At 48.3% G+C, this 16,094-nt stretch overlaps 1 protein-coding gene across 1 annotated transcript in view; it reads left to right on the top strand.

Annotated features, from left to right (window-relative positions):
* NRG2 (neuregulin 2) overlaps positions 1-16,094 on the top strand; it is a 232,167-nt gene that overhangs the window by 159,479 nt on the left and 56,594 nt on the right. The window contains exon 5 of the mRNA XM_054984860.1: positions 6,692-6,812. Within this exon, the coding sequence (XP_054840835.1) occupies positions 6,692-6,812 (121 nt within the window). The remainder of the gene's footprint in view (positions 1-6,691; positions 6,813-16,094) is intronic.

Genomic DNA, 16,094 nt, shown 5'->3' on the forward strand with positions numbered 1-16,094 from the left:
AAGAAATTTATTTCTGAGCTCTGTATACAAAAGGCAGAACAAAAGATAATGTGGAAGGTCTTCGGGGACTGAAGTTCCACAAATACAAAAAGTGGGCAACAATCAATATTTGTCTGTAATGACTGTCTAGAATGGCTGAGGGCATGGTTTGAAAACTCAAGAGAAGTTAAAGCCATTCTAAGGCTAGAAAAGGTGAAGTTGGTCAAATAAGAGGCTCTAGCATGGTCACTTTTAAACAACTTGAACCAGGGAGAAAATCTGGAACAGAGAATTGTATTTCTGCCCAATGCAGCATCGATCTTAAAGAATCAATTTTGTATATTGAGACCAGGCAAGAGGACACCTTGAAAGCCATCAACCAGAGAATAACAACGGAGGATATTGTTAAAGCCGGCGGAGCAAATGGCGTCTGAATGCAGTAGTGCATTGCTTTGCCTTAAGAGTGGGTTAGTGGAAAGTTTCCTGTGCTTTCTCTAGAATCTAAATAAGGCCAAGTGCAAATGGGCTCTGATAGACAGCCAGGTAGGTTCATATAGGGGAAGGACCTATGTTATATCCAAGTTCCTTACTGTGTACTTGAGCATTAAGAGAAAGCCAGGTGCACAGACTGTATGTGGTCTGTAATCCTAGTGGCGGTGCAATCTTAGGCTTTGGGCTAAAGGACTTATCAAGCCCCCCCACACACACCTTTGGAAGTAATGTGTACTTCATAAGTGAAGGTATAACTGAATGACTGAGTGATGGCCCTGGACTTGTGCCCCGAAGTCTGGAATTTTCATGACATATTAAGAAGCAGCGCTTCCCCAAAAACATGAATTTCTCCCAGTCAGTCAGTTCAGACCACGCTGGTCAGATATAAGGCACCCAAGCGGACAAATGAGAGAATTTTATATGAGATGAATGCCAGTTTCTAAAAAGTAGATACAAGAATATTTAGTTTCTACAAATAAATTTTGGTCTATACAGGGCTTTTTTTCTGGGAAAAGAGGTGGTGGAACTCAGTAGGTTGACCTCGGAGAAAATGGTCACATGGCCGGTGGCCCCGCCCCCTGATCTCCAGACAGAGGGGAGTTTAGATTGCCCTCCGCGCCACTGAGCGGCACGGAGGGCAATCTCAACTCCCCTCTGTCTGGAGATCAGGGGGTGGGGCCACCGGCCATGTGACCATTTTCAAGAGGTTCCGGAACTCCGTTTCCCCACGTTCCTGCTGAAAAAAAGCCCTGGGTCTATACCAAAATCATGTGACTTTTCCATATGTCATAATTAAAAAGAAACTTCATCTTACCATCCATTACTAACCCAACAAAGTAGATGGATGGACTCCAACCCTTGCCTTCAGGAAATGCAGGCGTGTTGCTTTATTGCTTTCTTGGTTGCAGCTCTAGCAAGGAAAACTGAACACGGTTTTGGTGAAGCAGGCTTTTGCCCAGATCTGTTTTAAGGACATTGCCTGCTTTCAACTAGATAGTATTTTCTTTGTACAATTCCTATGGCAACTCTGTCATGCTTGCCTAAGTCCAACATATGTCAAACTGTAGAGTTCATTGTCCTTCTGTCGACAGAAAGCTTGGAACAACCTTAGAGTTGGTAGTTTCCGAGGGCTGACTGTATGTCAGAAAGTGATTTCTCAAGACTATATCCTTCTTTACTGACAACCTTTGGTTGATTCTGCAACGTTTTGTACAGATGTAACTTCCAATCTTCAAATTATTTCATGATTTTGATAAATTCACTAAATTTAACCTTCAGCATCTTCCACAACTCATCTTTTGTTACTGGTCACCTTTTGTGCAGGAAAGTTTTGATTATTCTGTTAGCTGCTTTTTCCAGAAGCCGTCAGGGATATGAGTCCTGTTGCAGAAAGTTGAGCTTTTAAACCATAAGCAAAATAGTTCCTCTCACTTTCTTAGCCACGGCTTAACTGAATTTTCTTACCTGGTTATGAAAATGGCTTAAATGGAGGCCAAGCTCTCCAAACATATTCCACACGTCTTCTGAGACCCTTTGCCTTCCCTTAAGCACTTCACTCAACCAACATCCATCAGAAAACTAACTTGACCATTATCTTCTGGGGCAAAAGGGGTCATTTTTTCACTGCTTTCTTGCCTTAATTTCTCTAGGAACAACGAATGAACCACCAGTTTTACACACCTCAGAATCTAAATTAGTTGTAATGGAAGAAAAGTGTAAGTACCCTTTCCCCCCAATTCTATCTCTTTTCAAAACGATTTATTAATTTTTTTACTGTACATCTCACTTCAAGATTTTATTACCTCTTGATATAGGCTTTATCATCAGTTGAGCTTCCAAGAAAGGATCATTAATTAAGTCTCCGCAAGGGAGTGTTCATGTTTGTGATATCCAGGCTGCAGAGAATCCAGAGCAGTTAACGGGCAGTCTTGGAGAACAAGGGCCTTTTCGTTGCTGTAGCTCCCAGCCGAGATAGAATATTTAGACTGCTTGTGCAAGAGTAGCCCCATTGGTAGTTATAAAACCCCTCCAAAGGAAATGGTGTATGAGTTCTAAGCTGCCCTACAGTGAACGTCTTTTGTTTATGGAACAAGATCTTTCCATGACATGCATTTTTATTTAATCTCCACCAAAAGAATATGCAAACTGGGCTAACGTAATCATGTGAAAAAGCAGAAATTAAAGAAGGATCCCATGCACTATATGAGCAGAATGTACTATATGAGTGGCAGCATAATACATATATCACCCAGTGTTACTGCAGAAATTCCAGCAAACAAACAGAATTACTGAAATACAGTGTTTTAATTTTGATTGGTGACAAAGGGTTGTATCTTAACAGACCCTCCCCCCCTGCAGCCTATGATGACCCCTAAAATGCTTCCCTTGGGTTTCAGGGGACACCCCCCCCCCCCGGAAAAAGGTATAGTGTTGGCCATGATGTGGAGGGCAGTCTGCAGTGTCAGGAGATAATGGGTGAAAATCTCCCCTCTGCCAACAGGTGTTCTTCCACTGGCAGGGAGCAAGCATTGGTTCCAATCCTACACGTGTTACTTGTTCTATTCATTAAATGAGAGGTTAAGGGAAAGCAAAGATGCAAAGCAGAGGGATGAAGAGGTACTGATACCAGCCAGATCTTGTAGCACCTCGTTTAGGCTCCTTGCCCTTTCCATGCCTCCATCGCCTTCACCACCTTGAGCACTTCCTTCTAGTCAGCACGTGCCTGGGAGCCTTTGGAGACCACACCGGGGTAGGCTGTCTTAGGGTTTTACAGGCCAGGTTGAACGATTTCAGAAGTGCTAGTGCGGCTTCATAGGCTGGGGAAAGCTTCGGATTGGCTAGATAGGATACAGGCCAAGATGGTTACCGCAGATGGCACAGATTGAAAGCCACGACAGAGAAAGAGTATCTTATTGAAAGCCACCTGGTGAGTTTGGGGCCCAGGCAGCATTTCAGCAGAGGGTCCCCTGATCTGCTCCACAGGCTTTCAGGTGCTGTGCGGCGTTTCACTGGCAGCATGCACCTCTCGACTGCATCTTGCCGGGTGAAGCTTGCAAGCAGGGAAGCTTCTGCCCAGTGAGAGTTGCCACCTCTGAAACAAAACCACCTCTGTGCAACGATAGGAGCAAAACCTTTGGATGGAAGAAGCACTGGTCTAGGTGGGCTACCACCGGGCTGTGTCCAAAAGAGGAAAAGCAGAGAGGTCAACTGTATCAGCCGTGGGAGCTCCATAGGACCAAGCAACATCACGTGTCTGGCCACGAGGTGGGTTGGAGGCAGAGGACCTCCTCCCCGTGATCTGAAACTGGCCCTGTGCTGCTTTGGGGAAGGAGCTTCTGCAGAGCTGCAGTCTGACTATGGAGGCCGTGAGTCCGGTTGGAGTTTGGGCAGGGGGTCCTCCTTGGCTCCAACAAAAACTTCTGGGCCAGGCAAGGAGACTGGTTCATGTTGGAAAATACTGATTTTGCCTTTCTCCCTCTCCACCTTGCCTTACCCTGAACCTCTCTGGGTGAAGCTGAACACTGCCCTGCTAGGATGACTGTACTCTTATCATTTGTGAACCTTTCTACGCCCTCCACCCCCTTGCCAGCTAGTTTTCTGAATTTGTCTCCAGACGGTTCATTTGCCCCCATAGTAGAAGGCAGAAGGAGCCACGTGTGGCAACACCGCTAGCTGCAAACTTGTCTTGTAAGGACTTCCTAGTGGTTGCATTGCATGCCATGGTGTTGCCACTTTCCAACCCAGAGACGGTGTGTTGATTCATGTGGAATTCTTGTAATAGGAAAGGGATGTGGATACATCCAAGGTAGATTTTGTAGTTGTGCATTCAGAAATTATTACCCTAAAAAGAGGGGGAAATGTGCATAGTGTTACGAAAGAGCTGAGCATAATATGTCTAGTACACATTTTATAAATCCTACTAATTCCATGTGTACTTATTGTATGCATGCATTGTTAAAAGAAAAGGTATGTTTGCTTTGAAAAGTTGCAGGATATGAGCCAGCACTTAGAAGGGGAGTGGCAGTGGAGCAGCAGGTGCCCCAAGGGGAGGGCAAAGTATTTGGCTGTTAGGCACACTGGAAGGGTCAGCGTGGCTGTTGCATAGACGTATGGGAAGGTGTGGGCAGGGACTTGTTCTACCTTTAGGTAGCTGGATTGGATTAGGCATGTGTGGCTGCTCTTAGCTGGCTTCCTCTCCATGTCCCACCTAGTGTGGACTAGACCATGCCCTAGGTTTTCATTTTATTTAAAAGCAAGAACCTACTCATGCAGCGCAGTGAAATTTTACTTTGGTGTATATTCTCAGATGTATCTCCAGCATCTGACAAAGAGAACTGTGGTTCTTGAAAGCTTATGCTACAGTAAAGTTGGTTAGTCTTAAAGGTGCTACTGGACTCTTTACTATTTTGCAACTACAAACTAACACGGCTAACTCATCTGGATCTATTCCCAGGTGGTTCATCTAGGACAGGGTTTCAAGACAAAAGATGCAGTAATATTGTCGAAGCTCTTATCGGTCTAGGTGGATCAGTTTGAAGCTTGACGTCTGTTGCCTTAAGTCGCCAGCAGAAAGATGGGCAATAAATAGAACCAATGCATCGGGTAGCTCAGGCTCAGGGAGCCTCCCGGTCTTGGGCTCCGTTGCTTTAGGGTGCTTTTACGAGCTTAGCCATTTGGCTTGGTTCGGCTGCTTCTTCCTGAGCTCATCAGGTTTGCTGAGCTTTTCACTTCCTCCTGCGGGGAGCTTCATTTATTCTAGCAGGCTCAGGGGACTCTGCAGCCCTTCAGTATCTGATTTTATGCACTGGAGGTTCTGCTGAGTATCACCTACTGAATTCTGCTTTGGTAGCAACCAGAGGGGAGGCTGCCCCCCAAAAGGGCAAGGGAAGGACTTCCGAAAAAGACACGCAAACTGGCAGAACAGCTTAGTCTGGCTTACATAAAGGGCTACCGTAGCACTGATGCTATGTAGATTCTCAAACATGAAAAACGTTAAAACGGCTCAGGTGAGACCTGGGTTCATTGTCACAAGAGATATCACAACCACACAGATCTTTGTCTATCCAGCACTCCATACCATTTTGACACACTTGGGGCACGGAGATGAAAACCGTATCTTCCCAAGTAACAAAATATTGTGGGTGGGATGCTGGAAAATATCGTTGGTTTGCAGCAGACACGCTACCCCAAGGAAAGGCAGCTGGATGGCATGACCCAAGTAGGCAATCTGCATAGTTTTGCAGGAAAAAACACCTTGAATGGGCTTTGGGAAGTCAGCTGTTATCCTTGTTGGGTTTGGAGCCGTGAACACACGTTGCTCAGCCCCTGTTCTCTGTATCTGTGAGGTCAAAAAAAGACCTGTTCTGAGATTCTCAGGATTCTTACTATATATAGCTGGATGATAGTGCCTTGCAGATGAAAACCCTTCCGGCTATGGATACCGGATAGCTCTTTGCACTGAGAGGTTGGGCTGATTTGCAGGGCGCAAAGTTCTGGTTCTTCTGGTGTCTTCCTTGAATTCCAATTCTTTGGCCATGGGAAATCATGAAGGTGCAGACAATATCCTGTCACTGTCATAATAACACACTGCCCCAACCAAGTCACACAACCACAGTTATTGGTGACGTTTGTCTATCCTGCAAGTGCAGCAGCCGCTGACACTCAAGAAGTGTGTGGCAAGGGAAGAAAAGAAACGTGAGGCATGCCTGACCGAAAGCCTTCTCCCAAAGTAATAAACTCGGCAGTTACCTCTTGCAGGCTGCTGGTTGAGGATTGCACACTTTGCGGACAAGGAAACCTCTTTAAGAAACCACTAAGGCGGAGTTGCTTGTAGATCTAGTGACCAAACCACACGTATCCTGTGAGTTCCATGGTCAGAACTGCCAATAATTTTAAAACTCAGTTTTCAGGCATGCAGGGGCCCCAGTATGGATTAGGGCCACGGGGAGGGGCTGTTTATGCCTCTCTCCCATGCCGTTCAGCACTGGTGGAGGTTTAAACAAGTCACAGTCTGAACCAGGCCTTCCTGGACACCTGAAAATTAAGATTTAAAAATCACTGGGAGTTCTGAACACAACTAACCGTGTCTAGTTTGACCTGTGCAGATCGAGAGATTTGCTTTTTCAAGTGAGATTTCACTCTCACAGTTGTTTTGCCTGAGAAGCAGGCAAATCGCTAAGCCATCATTTCAGCCCAATGTCCTGTCTTATTTCTCCCACAGTAAGTACAACTCTGTCCTCTGGGCCTGGACATACGAGACAATGCAACGAAACTGTCAAGTCCTATTGCGTCAACGGGGGAGTGTGCTACTACATCGAGGGCATCAATCAGCTGTCCTGCAGGTAGGTCGACAGCCTTCTTTCTCCAGAGTCCTTGGAATCCAGCAGGGTGGCTGCCACGTGCAAGATGGGGAGGAGAAGAACCGTTGCCCGGATGGTTCCTTGGCAGCGGCACTGGCTGAGAAGCTGCGCAGGCTTAGCTGGAGGCAGGTGGTGGTGGCGGGCTTTCCATCTCCATTCCCCTCAGCTTCTTCTGCACCAGCCTTCTTCTGCTTCCAAATGCTTCTTTGTTTAGACGGGACACTTCTAAGCAGGGCTTTTTCTCTGGGAAAAGAGGTGGTGGAACTCGGTGGGTTGCCCTCGGAGAATATGGTCACATGGCTGGTGGCCCCGCCCCCTGATCTCCAGACAGAGGGGAGTTGAGATTGCCCTCTGCGAGGGCAATCTCAACTCCCCTCCGTCTGGAGATCAGGGGGCGGGGCCACCAGCCATGTGACCATTTTCAAGAGGTTCCGGAACTCCGTTCCCCCGCATTCCCCCTGAAAAAAAGCCCTGCTTCTAAGCGGCTTCTCTATCTCTTCCTCTTCCAATGGCTGGGAAGCTCGATCCATTCCCCCCCTTTTTTACAGACAAGCTCCAGTTAGAATCGTTGCCGTCACCCTTTGAGGAGGAAAAGACTGGATGTTAATAGCTAGATGTCTGGCATGGAGCCAGAAATGCCACAGGCAGAAGGGATGGGCCGCTTAATCTTTATATTTATAGCAGACGACAACTGGGTAACCAGTGAGTAAAAGTGGAGTTTGCTTTGCTGTGTGAGGAGAGTGAAAATCAAAAGACTCGGACACAACCAAAGATTCAAGCCCTTTGCCTCTAGATCTTTGCTTGAAGTGCAGTTAAGGCAAGGAGCAGTTGAAAACTGGCCATTTCTTATGATTTCGGATGTGGCGCTATTATGAGGATGGAGTGTGTTTTGCTACTCATTTCTAGTACCGAGAGGTCAGTGCAGCAAAAATTACTGGTACTCTGTGATGAAAACTGTTCATAGAGAAGCCATCAACTGGATGGAATGTGGAGAAGGAACTGCTTAGAAAGCTGACAGGTCACAGGGCCAAGCTAGAAGTGACGACTGACGCTTGAATGGCAAGTGAACCGACTCGCATGTGTTCCTCCCTGTTCACTTGCGCTCCACTCGATCATGTAGTGATAGAGCGGAGCGCAAGTGGAGCGCAAGTGAACAGGGAGGAACACATGCGAGTCTGTTCACTTGCCATTCAAGTGTCATTCGTCACTTCTAGCTTGGCCCACAGTCCTTTGGCTGGACATCACGTGTGGGGTTTGCCCTCTGAGGGCTTCTCAGACATTACAAGGGACAGGAGCTGCGTTTGGGATCCCCGGCACAATTCACACCCCCACGTGTACAATCACATATTTACAAACTGCACGGCTGCACAATGCAGCTCTGAGAACTGCAGAGAGAGGAGTAGTTTCGGGATTCCTTTCCGCCTCCTTTTTGCCAATGGAAACAGCTGCGAGGGATGCCTTTGCCCCTTCCTGGGGCTCCACGTGTCCCAATCACACAATCCCAGGACCCATGGCACCAAGAAAGAGACAAACAGGAGCCCCCTTTGTGGCTGTTTCCAGTGGAGAAAAGGGCGGGAGAGGGAATCCTGAAGCCCCTCTTCTTCCCTCCAAGCAATCCGAGGTGCAACGAGCAGTGGAGCACCTTGGAAAATACGTGATTGTGCATGTGTAGTTGTGAGTCACACTGGGGGATTCCTGACACGGTTTGTGCCCCATGTAATGTTCACATAAGCCCTGGCAGTTTCTGCGGTTGAATCGTGCATAGTACAGGAGGGGCAATGGAACCCCATTCACTGGGACCATCTCCACTCTCTGCCTCCATGTGGGCTTGTGCACATGCCCAGTTTTTGGAGCCAGCCAAACAATTCCATTTAGTGCCTCACATCTAATGAATTGTCTGGGCCTCCTGCCGTCTCCGCGTCATGCACAGGCCACGGAGCAGGTCAGCAGAGTTCTCTCAGTGATTCCCTGTTTACCCCCCAGTTCCTTAAGGGGTAGAATCCCAGAGGGAAGGCTCTTGGCTTTGCCGAAGAGCCTCTGCCCTGCGTGCAGAATATCCCCCTGTTCAGTCTCTGATGTCTCCCGTGAAAGGATCACAAGTAACAAGCTCTGGGCAAGCTCCCCCCCCCCGAGGCCTTGGAGAGATGCAGCCAGTGAGAGGCATTCATGTTGAATTGGGTCAACCGGGGCTCCGGCTCAGGATTTGGCAGTTTCAGGCCAAGCTGCCATTATTTGGGATAAAATTTTCAGCTCAGCCATGAACTTCTTGCAGGGGCTTCAGCAAGCGCCCCCCTCCCCCGAAGACAAAGCTTGGCAAAAGGGCAGAAATAACCAAGCCTGGCCTCTGATGCAGCGCATTTAAGGACAGACTTGAAGCTGTGGGTTGAAATTTGGGTATGAAATGTGCTGCATTTTACTGGATTAATTTTGCAACACTATAAATATTACCCGCTTCAGGCGCGTTCGTCCTACAATCTCTCCTCAAGGAGGTGGAAGGAGAGATGGCAGAAACGAGCATCCTTAATTTGGGTTAACTGATTATTTCCAGCCCAAGCAGCAGCCTCCAACTGGGTTCCAGGAAGGCAGGCAAATTGGCTGGGGTAGGCTGACCCCTGGCCAGGCAAAGGGAAGAAGACGCAGGGCCAGACTGCCTGTGGGCCTCTGCCGGTCGTGCAGACCATCGTGGGATTTGAGTCTTGGGTGGGACGTGGCGCGGTTGCATCAGTTTTGAAAGTACAGCCTGTCCCCTGAAAAAAACACAGTGACTCAGTTGGGTTAAACAGGTGCGAGCATTTCACAGTTGTTTCGGAAACTGCTCCCTGTATATTTTGTGTACTTATTTAGTTGGTCACGTAGTACTTGGGGCTGCTTGACATATGGAGCAAGCCTGCCAAGTGGCCAGAAGAAAACTGGCCCCCCACCACCTCCTGTCGAAAGGAGTTTGGCGATTGTGCGGACCTCAGCCTGTGAAGCTTGTCATGGAGTTGAGCCCCAACGTGGTCGCCTGCTGATTGGGGCAGACCACACTGCCATTAGATTACTGGTGGGGCCGGTGCAAGTGTTGGCAACTTAATACTTAACGACAGGTGGATATTTAATTATCTGAATATGGTGGTAGATGACTAATTCTGATTTTAAGGTTTGCTTGTTATTTCTGAGACAGCTGCCCCTGAGATGGGGTGAACTGTTAAGGAATGTTGGGTACGTTTGAAAGAGAATCAAAGATAGGGAAGTACTGTTAGAGAAGCAGTCTCCAACGTGGGGCCCTTGGGCACCATGGGGTCTGCCAGTGGCTTTCCCAGAGCCTGCCACATGTTTATAGAAAGTGGGTGGGGCTTTTGCCCACCAGGGCATCAGATTGGCCATTGGAGAGAGATCTCATTGGCAGAGCGGATTTTTTTAAATGTTGTTTCAGTGGCTGCTGTCACCACAGTGCTGGTTTTTATTCTCTCACTCCTCTTTTTTACAAATTACTTGCACTTGAGCTTCCTCTGTGTGTGCGTGTATGTAACGCTGCATCCTGCAGCTGCTGTTTTATGGTTGGCTCCACCTCCCGTGGCAGCCATTTTGTGGTGTCCCCCCACTACCCCGTGTCAGAATCCCAATGGTGCCCACGGGCTCCAAAATGTTGGGGAGCCCCATATTAGAGAGATGACAAAGTATCTTCTCCTTCTAGTGTCATATTTGCAATATAGCATTTTTGGATGTCGCACTCTAAAACATTTGTACAAGCAAGCTTTTGCGACACTGAAAAATAAATAAATATAGTGTTTAAAACTGGGAGTGGGGAGGACTAGCACAACCTCACCAAATTAGGCGGCATACCATGGGGCCAACGTTGAGTCCAAGATATGACTCCTGTGAGTTATTGTTATCCAGGGGCATAATAAATCTCTCTGTCCAGGTAAAATGGTTATAGGAGAGACTGCACTATCCCAAAGGTTTGATGAATAGAGTCAGCGATCTAACGTGGTCATCCTTTCCCATCCCATGCCTGTGAGTTACAGCTCTTAACCATTAAGTTGGAAAACAGTTGCTTTATTAATGCCAGGAAAACATAAGGCCCTACTTCACAGGTGTTTCCTCAGTGGGGCAAATGAATCTGTTTCAGGTCAGAAAAATGATGTGGGGGCTTAATTGCCCCCCTCCCCTTACGCTGTGCACCCAATCCAGATCAGACCCCTCAAGTCCCTGAGAATGACGTTTCAGAATTTTCTAGTAGCTCTCAGTAAGGAACGCCCAGCGCAGGTCTAGTTCGAGAGGATCGGAAAACAGTATAATGTGTAGTTAGGCCCGTTGGCTACGATACTCGGAACCCGCCACTACATCATCCAGGGGGTGTGATTGCCAAGACAGTTTCTGCTCTCAAACCGAGTGCCATTTCAGGCAGGGAGTGTAATGGGCTTACCCTTCTTTCCAAAGTGGCAGTGGAAGGATAAAAGGACTGTCTCCCCCCTTGGAACTTTTACGTGTCTGTTGGGAAAGATTTTTTTAAACCCTGTGGAATGTGAGAAAAGGAAGAGGAACAGGAAACACCGATCCTTCGATTTGTTTTGACGCCAAGTTCTGATAGTGAGAGGAGGAGGGGGAAAAAACCCTATCCACTTTTTTTTACATCACTTATAATGTTATAACCTCATAGAGGCAGGGCTTTTTTTCTAGGAAAGGAAGTCGTGGAACTCAGTGGGTTGCCCTCGGAGAAAATGGTCACATGGCTGGTGGCCCCGCCCCCTGATCTCCAGACAGAGGGGAGTTGAGATTGCCCTCTCAACTCCCCTCTGTCTGGAGATCAGGGGGCGGGGCCACCAGCCATGTGACCATTTTCAAGAGGTTCCGGAACTCCATCCCACCACGTTCCAGCTGAAAAAAAACCCTGCATAGACGGATCCCCTTCCCCCCTTTTATTTGTCTTTTCTCTATACAAAAAATGCCCAACTATGTTAACCTTTCGTAGTAGGGAAGATGCTTCATCCCTTGGTTGTTTTAGTTACGCTTTTCTGCACCTTTCCCAGCTTTACATTATCAATTTTGAGATGTGATGACTGCCTGCAGAACCGTAGATGGAGGCGCTGTTCTGACTTTCAGTTTGTTCATCTGGCCTAGAGCTCACCCTCATGTCACCTCTGGTTGACTTAGTCCTTCTCATGTGGAACTGCTGTCCTGGAGGCTCCCCCTGCAGCCAATCTAGGGAAGAGCCACTGGAGTCACGGCAGGATCCTTCTTGGACTTGCCTTCAGAAGCAAGAAGAACTCTTCTTTTACAGAGGAAGTTGAAGCAAGGACTGTTATTCCTTCCCACCATGCTGATATCATGTTCTGCGTTCAGAGAGGCAGCTTAGAGTGACCTGGCCCCATAGCCTGACTCATTTCTCTCCCTTTTCAGCGCTTATAGCTGATCAGGTCAATCAACGTGTAGGGGAAAGGACTGCAGAAACTGGAAATATGTTTGAATAGATCTGTTACACAAATGCCATACGCCAACAGTTGGGTGCTTATGTGCTTGTTTGTTTTGGAGATTTATATCCTACCTTGCTGCTTTAAAAAAACACCAAGAAGACATACAGTGATATAAAAAGAAAATGCAATAAAACATCAATTATAAAACAATAAAATTAATTAAACCATCAAGTAAAAGGAAGAGCAGCAACCAGTAATCATAACATCTCAGAACAGCAGCAGTAATAATAACATTTGATTTATATACCACCCTTGAGGACAACTTAATGCCCACTCAGAGCGGTTTACAAAGTATGTTATTATTATCCCCACAACAAAACACCCTGTGCGGTGGGTGGGGTTGAGAGATCTCTGAGAGAGCTGTGACTGACCCAAGGTCACCCAGCTGGCTTCAAGTGGAGGAGTGGGGAATCAAACCCGGCTCTCCAGATTAGAGTCCTGCGCTCTTAAACACTACACCAAACTGGCTCTCAGTAAAAGTCAGTGGAAATAATAGCTCACCTCACCCTTGGAAACCACCAGCAGATCTCAGGTCTTAGGTGGGTTCAGAACGTTGGAGGCTGCTCTTCAGGTCCTGGGGTCCCAGGTGATATGTGGCTTTCAGTCAAGGGTGTAGTCCAAGCTATCCAACCCATGCAGACTGAATTGGGTCCTGAATGAATTGAGAACTATTGCAGTATATGTGTGGGTGCACGCTCATCATGACAGGACCCGGTTAGGAGCCTCACAGCATACATTTTACAAGAGGTTTTTTGTTCGTCCTTCAAAGGTATCCTCATATAAGTTGCATTGTTGTAGCCTAGCCAGCTTGTTGCTATGCCTTATGTAACTGCAGCCAGAGCTACTTTCTCCAAAAAGGGTTGGCATACCCAATCATGATAACAGATTATTGTTTCAGTCTGAATTAGTCCAGATAGTTCCCAGTGGGAGCCAGTTATTCTATTGACTAGCAACAAAACCCGTTGTGGGGGAAAATACAACAGGCTCTAGAAAGGGGAGGGTGGGAAGGCAGGCATTCCCTCCTCTTCCGTCACTGATCCCAGCCAGATGAAGTCGGGGGTGGGGGCATAGCTACCTCCTCTGCACCTGATCCCAGCCAGGTGAAAGGGCAACAGGCATTACCTCCTGCTCCACTCCTGATCCCGGCCGGGTGAAGAAGGGGTGTGTCATGTGTGCACACACCCATGCCATTGATATATTCTCTGAACTGATATATTGATCTGATCTGCTTACTGTATTGATCTACTGTATGATTTTATGCCATGCTCACTTGGTGCTTTGTAAGGTAGCCACATGTCATGCCGTTCTTGGCTTGCCTGAAAACGAAAGTACTAATGCTGATTTCACAGAGAAAGCAACCAGCTTGTTATCTTTGAAAATATGTGGTGCTGGCCTTGCAGCTGGAACCAAAACTGTTACCCAGGGGAGAGAGAAAGACTTTTCTCCCTTTGTAATCTTCTGCCATTTCTATCCAGACTAAGCTATTGTGTTCTCACACAACTTCTTAGATATTCGTGCCCAAATTCAAACTGCTCCAAGGGAGGGAGGAATAGTACTCCCTATATCAATAGTGCCTTTGCTATGTAATCATTCCTGCCAACCTTTCCCATCTGTGGATGTACCCATGAACTTAATGGATCGCTGAATAAAGACCTTTTCAACCAATGCCCTGGAGTGCTTGCTGTGAGGGGTCTGGGGGTCTATCTGCCATGGACTGCCATCCTTAGAAGTGACAGGGTGGGCATTGCCACTTGCTCCACTCCTAATTCCAGTTGAGTGAAGTGGGGGCGGGCATTGTGATCTGCTCCACTCTTGATTACAGCTGGATGAGGGGGGGCAGATTTTTCCACCTGCTCCGCTCCTGATCCCAGCTGGTTGAAGGGGGGGTGGGCATTGCCACCTGCTCCACTCCTGATACCAACTGGGTGAAGGCGGGGTGTGGGCAGTGTCACCTGCTCCGGTCCTGATCCTCCCTGGGTGCAGGCAGGGTATGGGCATTGCCACCTGCTCTGCTGCTGATCATGGCCGGGTGAAGTGGGGAGCAGGCATTGCCACCTGCTTTGCTCCTGATCTGAGCTGAGTGAAGAGGGGATGGGCATTGCCACCTGCTCTGCTCCTGATCCCAGCTGGGTGGTAGTGGGGGGGGCGGGCATTGCCACCTACTCCACTCCTGATCCCAGCTGGGTGAAGGCAGAGGATGGGTATTGCCCCTTGCTTCGCACCTGATCCCAGCTATTTAAAGGGTGGGCAGGCATTGCCACCTGCTCCATGCTTGATCTCAGCTGGGTAAAGGCTAGGTATTGCCCCTTGCTCCACACCTGATCCCAGCTGTTTAAAGGGTGGGCGGACATTGCCACTTGCTCCGTGCCTGATCTCAGCTAGGTGAAGGGCATTGCCACCTGCTCCATTCCTGATCCCAGCTGGGTGAAGTGGGGCCGGGCACTGCCGCCTGCTCCATTCCTGATCCCAGCTGGCTTAAGGTGTGGGTCAGGCATTGCCACCTGCTCTGCTCCTGATCCCAGCTGGGTAAAATCGGGGGGGCAGCATTGCCTCTCTCTGCTCCTGATCTCAGCTGGGTGGGCATTGCCACTTGCTCCGCTCCTGATCTCAGCTGGGTGAAGGCAGGGTGTGGGCATTGCCACTTGCTCTGCTCCTGATCCCAGCTGGGTAAAATCGGGGGGGGGACAGCATTGCCTCTCTCTGCTCCTGATCTCAGCTGGGTGAAGGCGGCATTGCTGCCTGCTTCACGCCTGCTCCTGGCCTGGGCTTTCCGCCATGGCACACTCTCTGGAGGTCTGGCTGCCTCACGTGGGCTTCCCTCCACAGCAGTGTCCTCTGGAGGCCTGCCAAGGTAGGAAGTGAGTTGTCTTGAATACGCTTAGCCTTTTATATAGTAGGATGTTCTAGGGCTTAGAGACTCTCAGATGTTCCTGGACCTCTTGGCATCCAGTAAAATTGATTTTCCACATGCTGAGAGGCTCCCAGCCTTGCAGGTTGCATCCTGAACAGCACAGATGTGGGCATCCTGCTCCCCTCACAGGGAAGTAGGGTGTGGTGAAGGGTGCTGAAAGTTGCTTCAGCGCTCAAAGATGGTTTTTAGCATCTGAAAACATCATTTCCTCTGATGCCAAGGGGTCTTAGAACAAGCTGTGGTCTAAAAGGTATGGATAGGTCATCCCTACCCCACCCTTTCCGCCAAATGATTTCACGGGAGCCGTGTTTAGACCTCCGTGCACATCATTTAGACTGCGGCCTGTTCTGAGGTCTGAAGTATTCCCTTTCCACCCAAATGATCGTTCAGGGGCACTTGCTCAGCATCATGGGATATGTCATGCCCATGCATGGATAGGTGGCCAAACCTTGAAGCCGGTCCAGCTAAAACAGATGAATTTTCCTCAACTTTTCCCCTTTGTAGGCCAGAAATCCCTGCCAAAAGTCTTTTGGACCCTACTAGTAGCAGCAGCTGGGCTCAGACAGAGCTGTTGCAGGATGCCTTAGATGGGTAAGCCTGAGTCTGTTCCCAATTCTGTGGACTCACAACAGCATTAATCCTATGTTTGGGGTCACCAGAAAGAGTGTAAGCCCAGTATTGTTTTTTATCTCACCCTTCTTCCATTCAGGGAAATTTGAAGTCTCCCTCTGACGGAAGAGGCTCTTTGGAGGAGGGAGATACCAAGTCCTTGATGATATGGCAGGCTCACATCATTAACAGCCCTGCCCCTTCATACTCCAAGGAATGGTGAAGAGAGAGCCCTTCTTGTAGGGTTTAAGCAGAACTCCTGGAAGGAGTTGGGGCACTGGGAATCGT

This window comes from Eublepharis macularius, chromosome 7 (assembly GCF_028583425.1).
Source record: "Eublepharis macularius isolate TG4126 chromosome 7, MPM_Emac_v1.0, whole genome shotgun sequence".
Taxonomy (NCBI): domain Eukaryota; kingdom Metazoa; phylum Chordata; class Lepidosauria; order Squamata; family Eublepharidae; genus Eublepharis; species Eublepharis macularius.